Source organism: Macrobrachium nipponense, chromosome 34, assembly GCF_015104395.2.
Source record: "Macrobrachium nipponense isolate FS-2020 chromosome 34, ASM1510439v2, whole genome shotgun sequence".
Lineage (NCBI taxonomy): Eukaryota > Metazoa > Arthropoda > Malacostraca > Decapoda > Palaemonidae > Macrobrachium > Macrobrachium nipponense.
In genome coordinates this window covers 30,765,764-30,777,789 of record NC_061095.1, presented here as the reverse complement: position 1 = coordinate 30,777,789, position 12,026 = coordinate 30,765,764, and the positions used below count along the sequence as shown (strand labels likewise).

The 12,026-nt window shown below is 42.7% G+C and overlaps 1 protein-coding gene across 1 annotated transcript in view; it reads left to right on the top strand.

The window, feature by feature from the left end:
* The window catches only part of LOC135208074 (DNA-binding protein SMUBP-2-like), a gene marked incomplete in the record, with an annotated part of 738,222 nt that overhangs the window by 90,698 nt on the left and 635,498 nt on the right, over positions 1 to 12,026 (top strand). Inside the window, 1 exon segment of the mRNA XM_064240222.1 lies at positions 10,420 to 10,576. Within this exon segment, the coding sequence (XP_064096292.1) occupies positions 10,420 to 10,576 (157 nt within the window).

The following is a 12,026-nucleotide window of genomic DNA, read 5'->3' as shown; positions in this document are numbered from 1 at the left end:
CCCCCTCAGGCGGAGGGGCTAGGGAGTCGGGACAGACCAGGACTGGTCTCGACCTCTCCGGCTTCTCGGTCCGGCCGGTTGGTACGGAGTGGGGGTACTGGCCTTGCCCACCCTCCGCGCTACCTTGGTCGCTCCGGGCTAGCTTGAGCCTGTATGTCTTCTCGCTCTTTCCCATCTTACTAGGGCTCCTTCCTGATCGGAGCTCCTGGTATCCAGCGGAAAGTGTTAGTCCACCCAGTAGGGTGGACCGGAGCATACAGTGGGTCTCTACTAACCTTACCGTTTTGCTGAGTTACTACACTCCGCTACGCACTGGACTTAGTCCGGTTTGCTTGTGTGTTAGGTTTAAGTTATCTTTAAGTTTATCTTAAGAACCTTAAACCACCCCTCCCCCTCCATTACATAGCTTACCGGAGTCTCTCCGGGATTATAGCCTATTCAGGCGATGCAGGGAGGGGTTATGCCCAAATTTTTTTCCGAGCTCCGGCATGCATCGGAGCTCTTCTGTCCGTTAGACTGTAAGTGAGGTTTTTTAAGATACTCATGTGTCTCCCCACTTACAGGCCACCAACTGTGAGCATCCGGGATGTTCCGCCACACTTCAGGACCCTTGTGGACACGAAGTTTGCCGGTCCCATGCTCCATGCGCGACTCCGCTCGGGGACATCCAGGTCTGGTACCATGAGACGTGTACCATATGTTACGATCTGGTGAGCCAGCTTTTGGAAGGGGTAAGTTTTACATCTCCAGTAGCTGCTCCGCTTCTTTTTTTAGCGCTTAAGTTTTCATCATATTAAACTTAAGGCAATTAATTTAAGTTATACTTTAAGTTTTTAGTTTTAAGTGATTCTTAAATCTAAACTACGCCCTCTCTTCCAGGCTCCGGCGGTAAGGAGATTACCGCACTGGCTACCCTGCGGGCCTGGGTCGGCGGTTTTGGGAAAAACGCCGCCAAGGGACAGCCCCTACATCCTAAGAGAAGCGGTTGGCATTACTAATCTTCCCCGGAGGCAAGGCGACAGGATACGTCGACCCGGTAGAAGCGGATCCGACTATCGCCTTCATCCAACAACAGCTGGCCACCTCATTAACTGATCAGGACCAGGATATCTCTACGGATGTCGCGACCCTAGATATTAATGTTGAACCTATGGTAGGTATAGACGACCTGTTGGTCGAGGTAGGTACGGTGGGGACACCCAAGGGTCACCCTTGGGCGTAACTGTTTCTTCTACTCCTGCAACCTCTCCATCCTTCCAAGGCTTTACGGGTGACGAAATATATCTCCTCCTGGTGCTTCGGTTAGACCTAAGGTCCAAGTCTAAGGTGATGACTTTGACTAAGACGTCGTCGTCGTCTAAGAAGACGACTTCGGCTTCATCCTCCTCCCGTAAGTCTCGGCTGGGAATCCCGGAGCATCCAGGTCTAAAGCTTCTAGCTCCGGCTCTAAGTCCTCGAGGAGTAAATCCTCCAGAGAGAGATCTCGCACTCCGGCAGAATCACCAGTTGTTCCGCTACCTTTGGTTCCGATTCAGAGCCTCCCCTCCACCTCCGCAGCAGCTCCGGCTTTGGACTCCAATGCTGGCCTGTTGCAACAGGTGGGGGACCTGGTTGGGTCCTTAAAGAGTAGCATGGAGCAAATGATCTCTCGTCTGTCGGACAGGATTACTTCCCAGGACTCCATTTATAGCCGGGCTGAGAGAAGCTCCTCTAGCCTCTCCTCCACTGTCCAACACGAGTGGATCCCAACTTCCTCCGTATGACTCACTACCTCAGTTCTCTATGAACAATCCGTGGAGAGTAGCGTCATACGCCCCCCTTCCAGGACGTCTCATCTCTATACCGGAATTTGGGACTCGAAGAATAGAGGACTTCGAGTTCTTCCCGGAAGACCTCCAGCCTCCGTTCATAGCTACGCAAGGCTTACGCCGTCGGCTATGGTGCGGGACGATAAGGTACTAAGGAGACAGTCCTCTACTCACGAGACCAGGCTCAGAGAGAATGGCTCGGTGTTTTAGAGGACATGGATTGTTCTAACACCAAGATACAACCATTTAAGAGTCCCTTTACCATTTTTACAATGGATGAGAGTACCCCGCTCCCGTTCCTATCCAAGATCGCGAGGGTCGACCATCCCAGCGGCCCAGAAGGGGGAACCTATACCGCAGTTGAAGGAAGCGGATCCCACTTCTCCGTTGCTCCCCTCAGTTGGAGAATTGTGGGAAGACTTGCCGAATACATTCTCAGCTGTCAAACTCAAACCGGACTGTGCTATGGAGCAGTTTGGTGAAAAGCTACCCAGGCTCCCAGATAGCCTTATTCAGGCTGAGTTTTGATGCAAAATCGCGTCTAGCCAGATCCATCAATTCTATGGCTATGTCTGAGGTAGCTACCATGGCTTATGGATCAGAACCGATTTTTAAGCTCATGACCAAAGCCCTGACTCAAACGGTACAGTCAGATATGTTTGAGTTTGCCACTGCTCGGACGAATTGTAGGAAGCATGTCCTACAAGAGGCAACCATTCGGCATGAACCGAATAGGTTACTCTCGTCTAGCATCTGGGGAGCAGATCTCTTCCCAGAAGCTAGGTTAAGGAGGTCCAGTTTCAGAGGCTACCAGGTTAAACCAGACCTTAAGGATCGTTGGGGCCTTTCGGCTAAGAGGAGGCAAGACCTGACTCCTAAAGGTAAGGGACAAAAGAAACCCAGCGTTTTCCAACCTTACCAGAAGAAGCAACTACGCTTTCCTCAACAAGTCCAACAGTACCGTTAGTGCAGACAGCCCAACCCTCCACTTCTAAAGGTCAATCACAGCCAATTTATGTGATATCCCCTCAGCCTCAGCCCTCCACCTCTTACGCCATCTCTCCAGCTTACAATCAAGCCTTCGAGAGTCAAGCTTCTCAGAAGTATGGACCGCTCGGGTAAGGGAGTAGAGGTAAGCGTTCCTTTCGTGGGAAGGAGGATCGGGAGGCCCTTTAACAGGGGAAAGCACTTCAGAGGAGGCCGAGGCGGTTACCAGAACCAATGAAGAACTTCAGGTAGGAGGGAGGCTGTTTCACTTTCGCCACCGGTGGAACTTCAGCCAATGGGCTCAGAGCATAGTGTCAAAAGGTCTGGGTTGGAGCTGGTTGACGAACCCACCTCCATCCAGACCTTTCCGTCAACTTCCTTCCAAGGAATTGACAAGAGTACGCAGACGATCTCCTTCAAAAAGGAGCTATAGCGAGAGTCAAGAGATTAAAATTTCAAGGTCGCTTGTTCAGCGTGCAAAGAAAGGCTCACAAAAAAGAAGGGTAATCTTAGACTTGTCCTGCTTAAACTTAGCCATCCGCTGCGACAAGTTCAAGATGCTCACGATCTCACAGGTGCGGACCCTACTTCCCGTGGGGCCGTCACCACCTCTATCGATCTTACAGACGCTTACTATCATATCCCTATTGCAAGACACTTCCGTCCGTATCTGGGTTTCAAGATAGGAGACCAGACATTCTCCTTCAAGGTAGTTCCATTCGGACTCAACGTGGCCGGCAGGAAGTGTTCACGAAGCTAGCGGAAGTGGTAGTGCAACAACTCAGATCGCAAGGGATCATGGTAGTAGCGTATCTCGACGATTGGTTGATCTGGGCCCCATCAGTCGAGGATGCAACAGAGCTACTCTGAAAGTGATTCAGTTCCTGGAATATCTAGGCTCAAAATAAACAGGACCAAATCAAGACTCACTCCAGAGTCAAACTTTCAGTGGCTGGGCATTCAATGGAATCTATCATCCCACACTCTGTCGATTCCATCAACCAAAAGAAAGAAATAGCAAAGTCAGTCAAGCAATTTCTAAGTACAAACTAGCGTCAGGAGAGCCCAGGAAAGGATCCTGGGTTCTCTCCAGTTTGCATCAGTGACAAACGTCTTAATGAAAGCCAAACTGAAAGACCTAACCAGAATCTGGCGCTCGCGAGCAAACGTCAGGTCCAGGGACAAAAACTATCCTCAGTGCCTCTGATTCTAAAGAATCGACTTCGCCATGGGCGAGAGTCAAGAATTTATCAATGTCAGTACCCCTTCAGTTTCCCTCCACCACGTCACCATCCACACAGACGCGTCCTTAAGCGGTCTGGGGAGGGTATTCCCAGGTCAAAAAGGTTCAAGGGACTTGTTCACCTCAGTTCCGTCAGTTCCATATAAACGTACTGGAGGCAATGGCAGTGTTCTTGACTCTAAAAAGGTTACGCCCACCCAAGTACTCCCCACATAAAGCTAGTCCTGGACAGCGCAGTGGTAGTACATTGTATAAAAAACAAAAGAGGAGGCTCCAAGTCACGTCATCTAAATCACGTCATGATAGCCATCTTCTCCTGGCAGACAAGTTCAGTTGGCATCTTTCCTCCACTCACATAGCTGGAGTAAGAAACGTCATAGCAGACGCCCTATCCCGATCAGTACCCCTAGAGTCGGAATGGTCACTGGGACAACAGTTCGTTCCAATGGATCCTTCAAAGAGTCCCAGGGCTACGGTGGACCTCTTCGCATCACAAGCGAACCACAAACTACCGTGTTATGTAGCCCCCAACCTGGACCCTCCCTGGCCTATGCCACGGACGCCCTGGCTCTAGACTGGAACAACTGGGAGAAGATTTACCGTCTTCCCTCCAGTGGGAATCTCCTCATGAAAGTATTGAACAAACTCAGGACTTTCAAGGGTCAAGTGGCTCTAGTAGCCCCAGACTGGCCGAAAGAGCAAACTGGTATCCTCTAATTTTGGAGCTGGGCCTTCGTCCTCTTCAGATCCCCAGTCCCAAGCTCTCCCAGTCAGTACAAATGAAGACTGTGTTCGCTTCCTCAGGGATTCTCAAAACCCTAACTTTATGGATTTCATGAAGTTTGCGGCAAAAAGAGATGCGAATATTGACCCTCAGAATATTCTATTCTTGGAATCCGATGAAAAAGGGATTCGACTTTGAGGCAGTATGATGCTGCTGTCAAAAAGTTAGCAACCTTCCTGAGAGATTCGGATATTAGGATCATGACAGTTAATTCAGCTATATCCTTTTTCAGATCCTATTTGAAAAAGGTTTAGCAAGCTAGCACGATTACGACAAACAATCAGCTTTGAAAAAGATATTTCGATTTGGATTTAACATAGACTTGACGGATTCCTACTTCTCGTCTATTCCTAAGGCATGTGCTAGGCTTAGGCCTTCTGTAAGGCCTACGTCAGTTTCATGGTTCTTAAACGATGTTCTAAAACAAAAATGGCTTCCGAAACCGATAATGACACATGCTCGTTTATAATGCTCTTAAGAAAAACCCTATTCTTATTAAGCTTAGCTCAGGAGCAAGAATTTCAGAACTGTCGGCTCTATCCAGAGACCCGGATCATATTCAGTTCCTTCCCACAGGAGAAGTCCTACTTTCTCCGGAACGTAGCTTTTTAGCAAAGAATGAAGATCCTTTGATGAGGTGGGAACCTTGGAAGGTACTACCCCTTCCACAAGAGTATCTCTTTGCCCAGTTACAACCTTACGAGCCTTTCTGTCTAGGACCTCCTCATCTTCGTCGGGTCCCCTCTTTAGGAGGGAAAAAGGTGGAACTTTATCCATTAAAGGCATCAGGCAACAAATCCTGTACTTTATTAAGCAAGCCAATCCTGACTCTTTCCCGAAAGCACATGATGTCAGGGCAGTAGCCACCTCAATAATTATTTCCAACATATGAACTTCGATGAGTTGAAAAAGTATACTGGATGGAAATCGCCGACAGTGTTCAAACGTCACTACCTTAAGTCCTTGGAAGCTCTGAAATTCCAGCAGTAGCAGCGGGTAACATAGTTTCCCCTGACTCTAGCTAGTTTGTAGTAGAAGATTCCAGTCCTCCTTTCTACCTGCCTCACCCAAAAGTTCGTCTATTCCTACCTGGTTCATTGCATTCACCTTGTGTCTTAGCTGCTTTTGTGATAGTGTAGTGGGTGCCCCTTATTGTCTGGTTAGGGACACTCACAAATGATTATAAACATTGATCTCATGGATGTTTCCCCTTATTTTTATGCTAGGGATACATCATATTATAATGATTACGGGTTTTGTATATTAAGTCATATACATTCCTTTATATATTATTATTGTTGATTGTTTTTATTAATTGTATTATACTTTTGATACATGCTGTTACACAGATAACATTGATACATGTAAATAATTTTACCTGTACATATGTAATTACCTTATGTTAACAAACATGATTAGATTTAAGGGTAATTTAAGCATATTTCTATTTTTTATACCCCTGTGTATATGTATCTTTAGCAATTATAGTCTATTCTATATATTTTATCTTTTATTTGAGACCTATTCTGATTTATTTTATTTTTATTCTCATTTTATTACTTTTGTTTACAATCTTGTGCTATTTCTCTGGTACGATTTCGCGCAGCGACACGAGCTGAGCCCCAGAAAAGGGATTTTGACGTAAGGAAAAATCTATTTCTGGGCGATTGGCTCGTGTCGCCAGCGAAATCCCACCCTACCCATCCCTTCGCCCAAGATTGTCTGCTAACTTCAGGATGGCCACCAGAGGCGCAGCAGTCGGCAGCATGGGATGGAGTAGTAGTAGTACGAGCTGCTCACTCTGTGGGTCGGCTCCCCTCTTGGAGGGATTTTGTAGTGGGAGATTTCTATTGGCATTTGGCTCGTGGTAGTGGTCTCACTCGCCTAGTGTTCATACCGACACCCTCCTGGAGGGTGAGCGAGTCAGTTATACTGACCTTTTTCTTTATTTTTTTATTTATTCTCTGGTATGTGTTAGTACTTTATTTACCCTAGAAATAATAGATTAAAGGATATTTCGCTGGCGACACGAGCCAATCGCCCAGAAATAGATTTTTCCTTACGTCAAAATCCCTTTTTTCTTCCTTCGGGTCTGCCCACAGGTCCTTGGAACCTCTTTTCTTTGGACTAATGGTGGATGCTCACAGGTTGTGTTTACCTAACCAGCTCCTTCAAGAGGAAAAGTTGCATCTCGCCTATGGTGTGCGGTTCTAGAGGTAAGAAAGATGCAAGTGACTGGCCACTTACCTTCCCCTTCCTCGTCCTTCTACTCTACTTCCTTCAGGTTGAGGATAGGACTCGAACTTACACTGGCTGGTCAGGCGATTGATGAAGTAAGCTTGCACATCGAGCTTCCTTTATATTTTTCTTATCAGAATCATAGAAGCAATCCTGCTCCTTCCTCTAGCAAGGGGTGGAAGGAGACTGGCAATAATGCAAAACCTTCTCAGAACTTTGCATTAATACCTCCAACTCTTAATATTCTTCCCAGCCCTTTTTCAGATGAGTTACGATTCCTCACTCATTTCGAAAAGGCCCAGAATTCTGACTCTTGATCATGCAGCTCTTATAGTACTCTGATCAAGTTGTAAGAGGCATGGCACTCCTCTGTTTTACGACCTGGAGGAATAGCCCAGGTTTGCAGAACTCCAGTGAGTTCTAGAGGCTCATTCACATTCCTCCCACCAATCAGTGAGTCTTCCTTATGTAAAGGACCAAGGGTTTGTATATCGTGTAGGAACAAATCCTAACTATACAAACCTGAGGTCCTTTACATTAATGCCTAACTCATGCCACCCCTCAATCTGAAACCTGGGTCATAAAGCAAAGTGGAGTGTTTACTTCCGGGCAGGCCTACCCACCTACTAGACGGTAGTTACTGCCTAACCACCTTGTTCAAGAATTTAACGGCCGTATTTCAGCCTGCTCTGAAAGTAATTCCGTATGTAAAAGACCTCATGATTGTATAGTTAGGAAGAATACAATTTACTTTGAAAAGTTGTGATTTTTAATTGCTTTTAAAGTGTGATTAATTATTTCAAAGACAAAGTCCTGATATTCACTTTAAAGACAGTCTTATTACATGAAATTTAAGGATTCCAAATGATTGTATGGTCAAACACACACACACACACACACCTCCGGATTTGCAAACTCACAATTTGCGGACTCAGCGATTCGCAGAATTTTCTGTGGAACATATCCATAAATTACTTGTGGCAAAGCTCACCCATTCGTTTGATAAGATTAAATGATATATAATAAAATAATTCTCTCTCTCTCTCTCTCTCTCTCTCTCTCTCTCTCTCTCTCTCTCTCTCTCTCTCTCTCTCTCTCTCTCTCTCTCTCTCTCTCTCTCTCTCTCTCTCTCTCTCTTTCTATAGAGCCAAATATATACCTAATGAACTCATAATATAACACCTATTCTCTGTCCAAGAATAGAATGCCCACCACCTTTGACTCTGAAATGAATAAAAATATGCACCTCTTTGTCTTATCATCATAAGCAAAATTTGACTATTACAAAGATGTATTGCCGACATGCTCTAGAACACATTCAAAGAAAGGAAAACCAATTCATGGTAGTATATATAAAGATGGCTCAAACAACAATACTGGAGTAGGAGCTTCAGCTTTTCTCAAATGATGAATTAGTCAAAGTAGGCCTTCCTTTAATATCATATGTGGTTACTGCAGATATAAATCTGAGAGGCGAGCAATTTCCATAATTTTCAGCAGCACACAAAGTGCTGTTGATGCTATAAACAAGTACAAATCTTCAAATCAACTAGTCCAAAAAATCCAAATAAAAATCCATCAACTTCTCCAATTTTGATTATCAATAAAAATCTGTTGGACTAGCACATGTAGGAATTGAAGGGAATGAAAAAGTGAGATCTAAAGAAGTAATGTTAACAAGACTGTATAGTTCATATTAGATTTTCTTATGGGCATCTAATGTCAACCCCACACTCTGACCCAATGAAATGTAATAGATTCCAGGTTCCCATTACCGTCCACCACTTAATTGTTGAATGCTCTCTCTCTCTCTCTCTCTCTCTCTCTCTCTCTCTCTCTCTCTCTCTCTCTCTCTCTCTCTCTCTCTCTCTCTCTCTCTCACTGAGATGAGAGAATTTTTATGTACCTACGTATATGTAATATGTATGTTTATTTGTTTTGTATGATAAATAAATTATTTACTAATTGTCAGATAATATCAATGTAAGCAATGCAAAATATCAGTTCACTAAAGAAAATTTAGTGGATTAGAAAGCTTTTAGTTCAATAAATTCTTTTCCCTGATCTTTTTCTGTCTACGATGTTGAGGGAGGGATGGAGGAGTAACTGTTAATCATCTTGACATTGATGTGAAAGGGTTAGCACTTCGCCGAAGAGTCTCTCTCTCTCTCTCTCTCTCTCTCTCTCTCTCTCTCTCTCTCTCTCTCTCTCTCTCTCTCTCTCTCTCTCAGATAGATTTTTATGCATATGTAACATATGGTTGTTTTGTATACTTTAGTTTTATGAAAACATAATGTTACTTTGTTATTAATTTTTTTCATATTTTCCATGATATATTTGCAACATTTGTGCATTTCTATAGTTATGTAGAATTTTAAAAGAATATTAATTCCCAGCCTTCTCCGAAGCTTCAGAGCGGGGGAAGGGGTGTGTAATCTAACTGTCATTATACTGGCATATTGACCATGAAGGTAGAAAATGTTGCCCACTCATGTCAACTATGTTGCCCACTTGGTGGTGAAATAAATTACTACTGCTATGATGGATACTGAAAAATCTCTCTCTCTCTCTCTCCCTCCAAAGGATACTCGTAGAATGTGAGAGATGGTTAGATAGAAAGGGAAAGTGCTTGATAGAAATATGAATCTCTCTCTCTCTCTCTCTCTCTCTCTCTCTCTCTCTCTCTCTCTCTCTCTCTCTCTCTCTCTCTCTCTCTCTCTCTCTCTGTTATTGGCTGGAAGGCTTAGAAGTATGTACGTAGTATGTATATATTTTTATGGGTAAAGTGTTTAAGATGACTTTTAAATTACATTAATACAAGCAGTCCCCAGTTATTGGTGGGAGTTCCGTTCTCGGCAGGGTGCTGATAGTAAAACACACCATTAACTGAAACTTGGTGATTTTAGGCGCTTATTGTGCCAAATTTCAGTTAATGGCGCTGATAACCGAAACTTGGCCCGTTTTGGTGCCATAAATTGTCAATTTTATGGCGCTAGACAAGCCCCATAAAACTGGGTCACCATTAACCGAGTCCGCCAATAACCGAGGACTGCTTGTAATATCATTTCAAAGAATATATAATACAGTAATAGAATAATAGTTTAGGGGGGGTTGGTGTTAACTATTTGCAGATTTTAACCATTCACAGGGAGTTGCACACATCCCCAGAAATACGAGGGGTCGACTTTGCATAATTCTTATTATCATAGTAATTGGGCACTCATGTATCATATCCATATACAAAAAAAGACAAAATAAAGGCTGAACACATATCACCAGTCTTTTATGAGTTTAGTTTGTTAACGTTCCCTGAGGGGACTACTGCTGATGAATAGATAATATTTTTTTTTTCATTTCAGGAAAAGGATTTAACCCTTAAGGAACTGGAGCTACGTGGAGTTGTTCTGTCAAAGTTGAACATAAAGGAAAGATCTACTGGGTTATATGGCAGGCCTATGTACACATTCATCTCATCCAGGAAAGATGCTACACTCTCCACTAACAGTTTTTCCTCTGGTAAATATAGATTTTTTCATTCTCACAATGAACATTCGATTAACTGTACGTACAGTTGATACAGTATGTATCTTCTTGACAGAAAAGTCAACTGGAGGAACAGTAAATTTCCAGTAAAGTCATTTGTACTATATTAAAATTACTTATATTTCACATTAAGGCTAGAGCTGAAAAATTATATTTAACCCTTAATGGACAGATCCTCTCATATGAGTAGCAATAACAGGTTTTGGTTGGTGGACGGATCCACTCATGGTGAACATCAATATTACGTGCCATCGATTATTCCTTGCTTTCATCTGTTTTTTAACTGGATCCAGCTAGGCGCTAGAAATGATCCTATTGTTAAGACTGAAGGTTTGTAGCTATGAAAAATGCAAATTGTCTTAGAAAATTTGTCATTTTTATATATTGGCTCATAAATACTATACCCAGAGATAGCTGTTGGATTTAGTTCTTATCTTTTATGATAGTATGTCAGTGATATTTGTAATTTTGCAAAGAAAAGTGCAAAGCAATATTAGAAAAGACATGTATAATCCCAAAAAGTTACTGCATCTTTGATCTCAGTAAAATTACATAAATATTTTACATTAAATATACTACGTACTCAGAATTTGTTACTGATTTTAGTTCTTATCTGTTTTGATATTGTATTAGCTGTAATTATATTACAAAATAAAACCAATTTATTTATTAGAAAAAACATGTACATATAATTTGGAAAATTTACGATTGTCTTGTAAAAGAGGCCCTACAAGAGGTTGTAAATAGTAATTTTCAACTTCTCGTAGAAGGTAGGGAAAATTTTTTTTGAATTTTTTTTCTTACACCATGTGCATTTGCATATCTTTCTCTTTCCATTGATGTATTTTTTTCTTAATGGCCGACCTCAAAGTTTACCTTGCCTGGAGTGCTGGTGTGCTGCATATTGATTTTTTAGCCCTGCTCTTATAGGTTAACATACTACAGTAATACCCTGAACTTACGTGAGGTTAGGTTCCAGACCCCCCCTCGTATAAGGGGAATTTTCGTGTAAGTTTGGTATGGTCTCTAAAAATGCTAATAAATGCTTATTTTTAGAGTTTGAACACTATGTATGACCCTAATCTTGATCCCTAAATATTAAGCTAACTTTTAAATGAAATTAAAGTTACTGTAATATTATTTAAAAGTTAGTTTAATACGTTACCCATAAAGAGAAATAAATGGTTGGTAAAAATATAAGAGTGTATGAAGATTACATACATACAACATAGTTATCTCTTCTTTCCCCTTTCTGACCAACCAATCTATTTTAGAAGTCTTCTCAACCACTTTTAAGAAATTCTTTATTCTGTTTCTTTCTCTTTGTTTCTGAAATTCCTTAGTTTTCCTGGTATACTTTGGGCACTATTAATCTACCTCTGCTTGCTCTTTCTGATATTTTTAGCTCCATGATGTTTTTGGA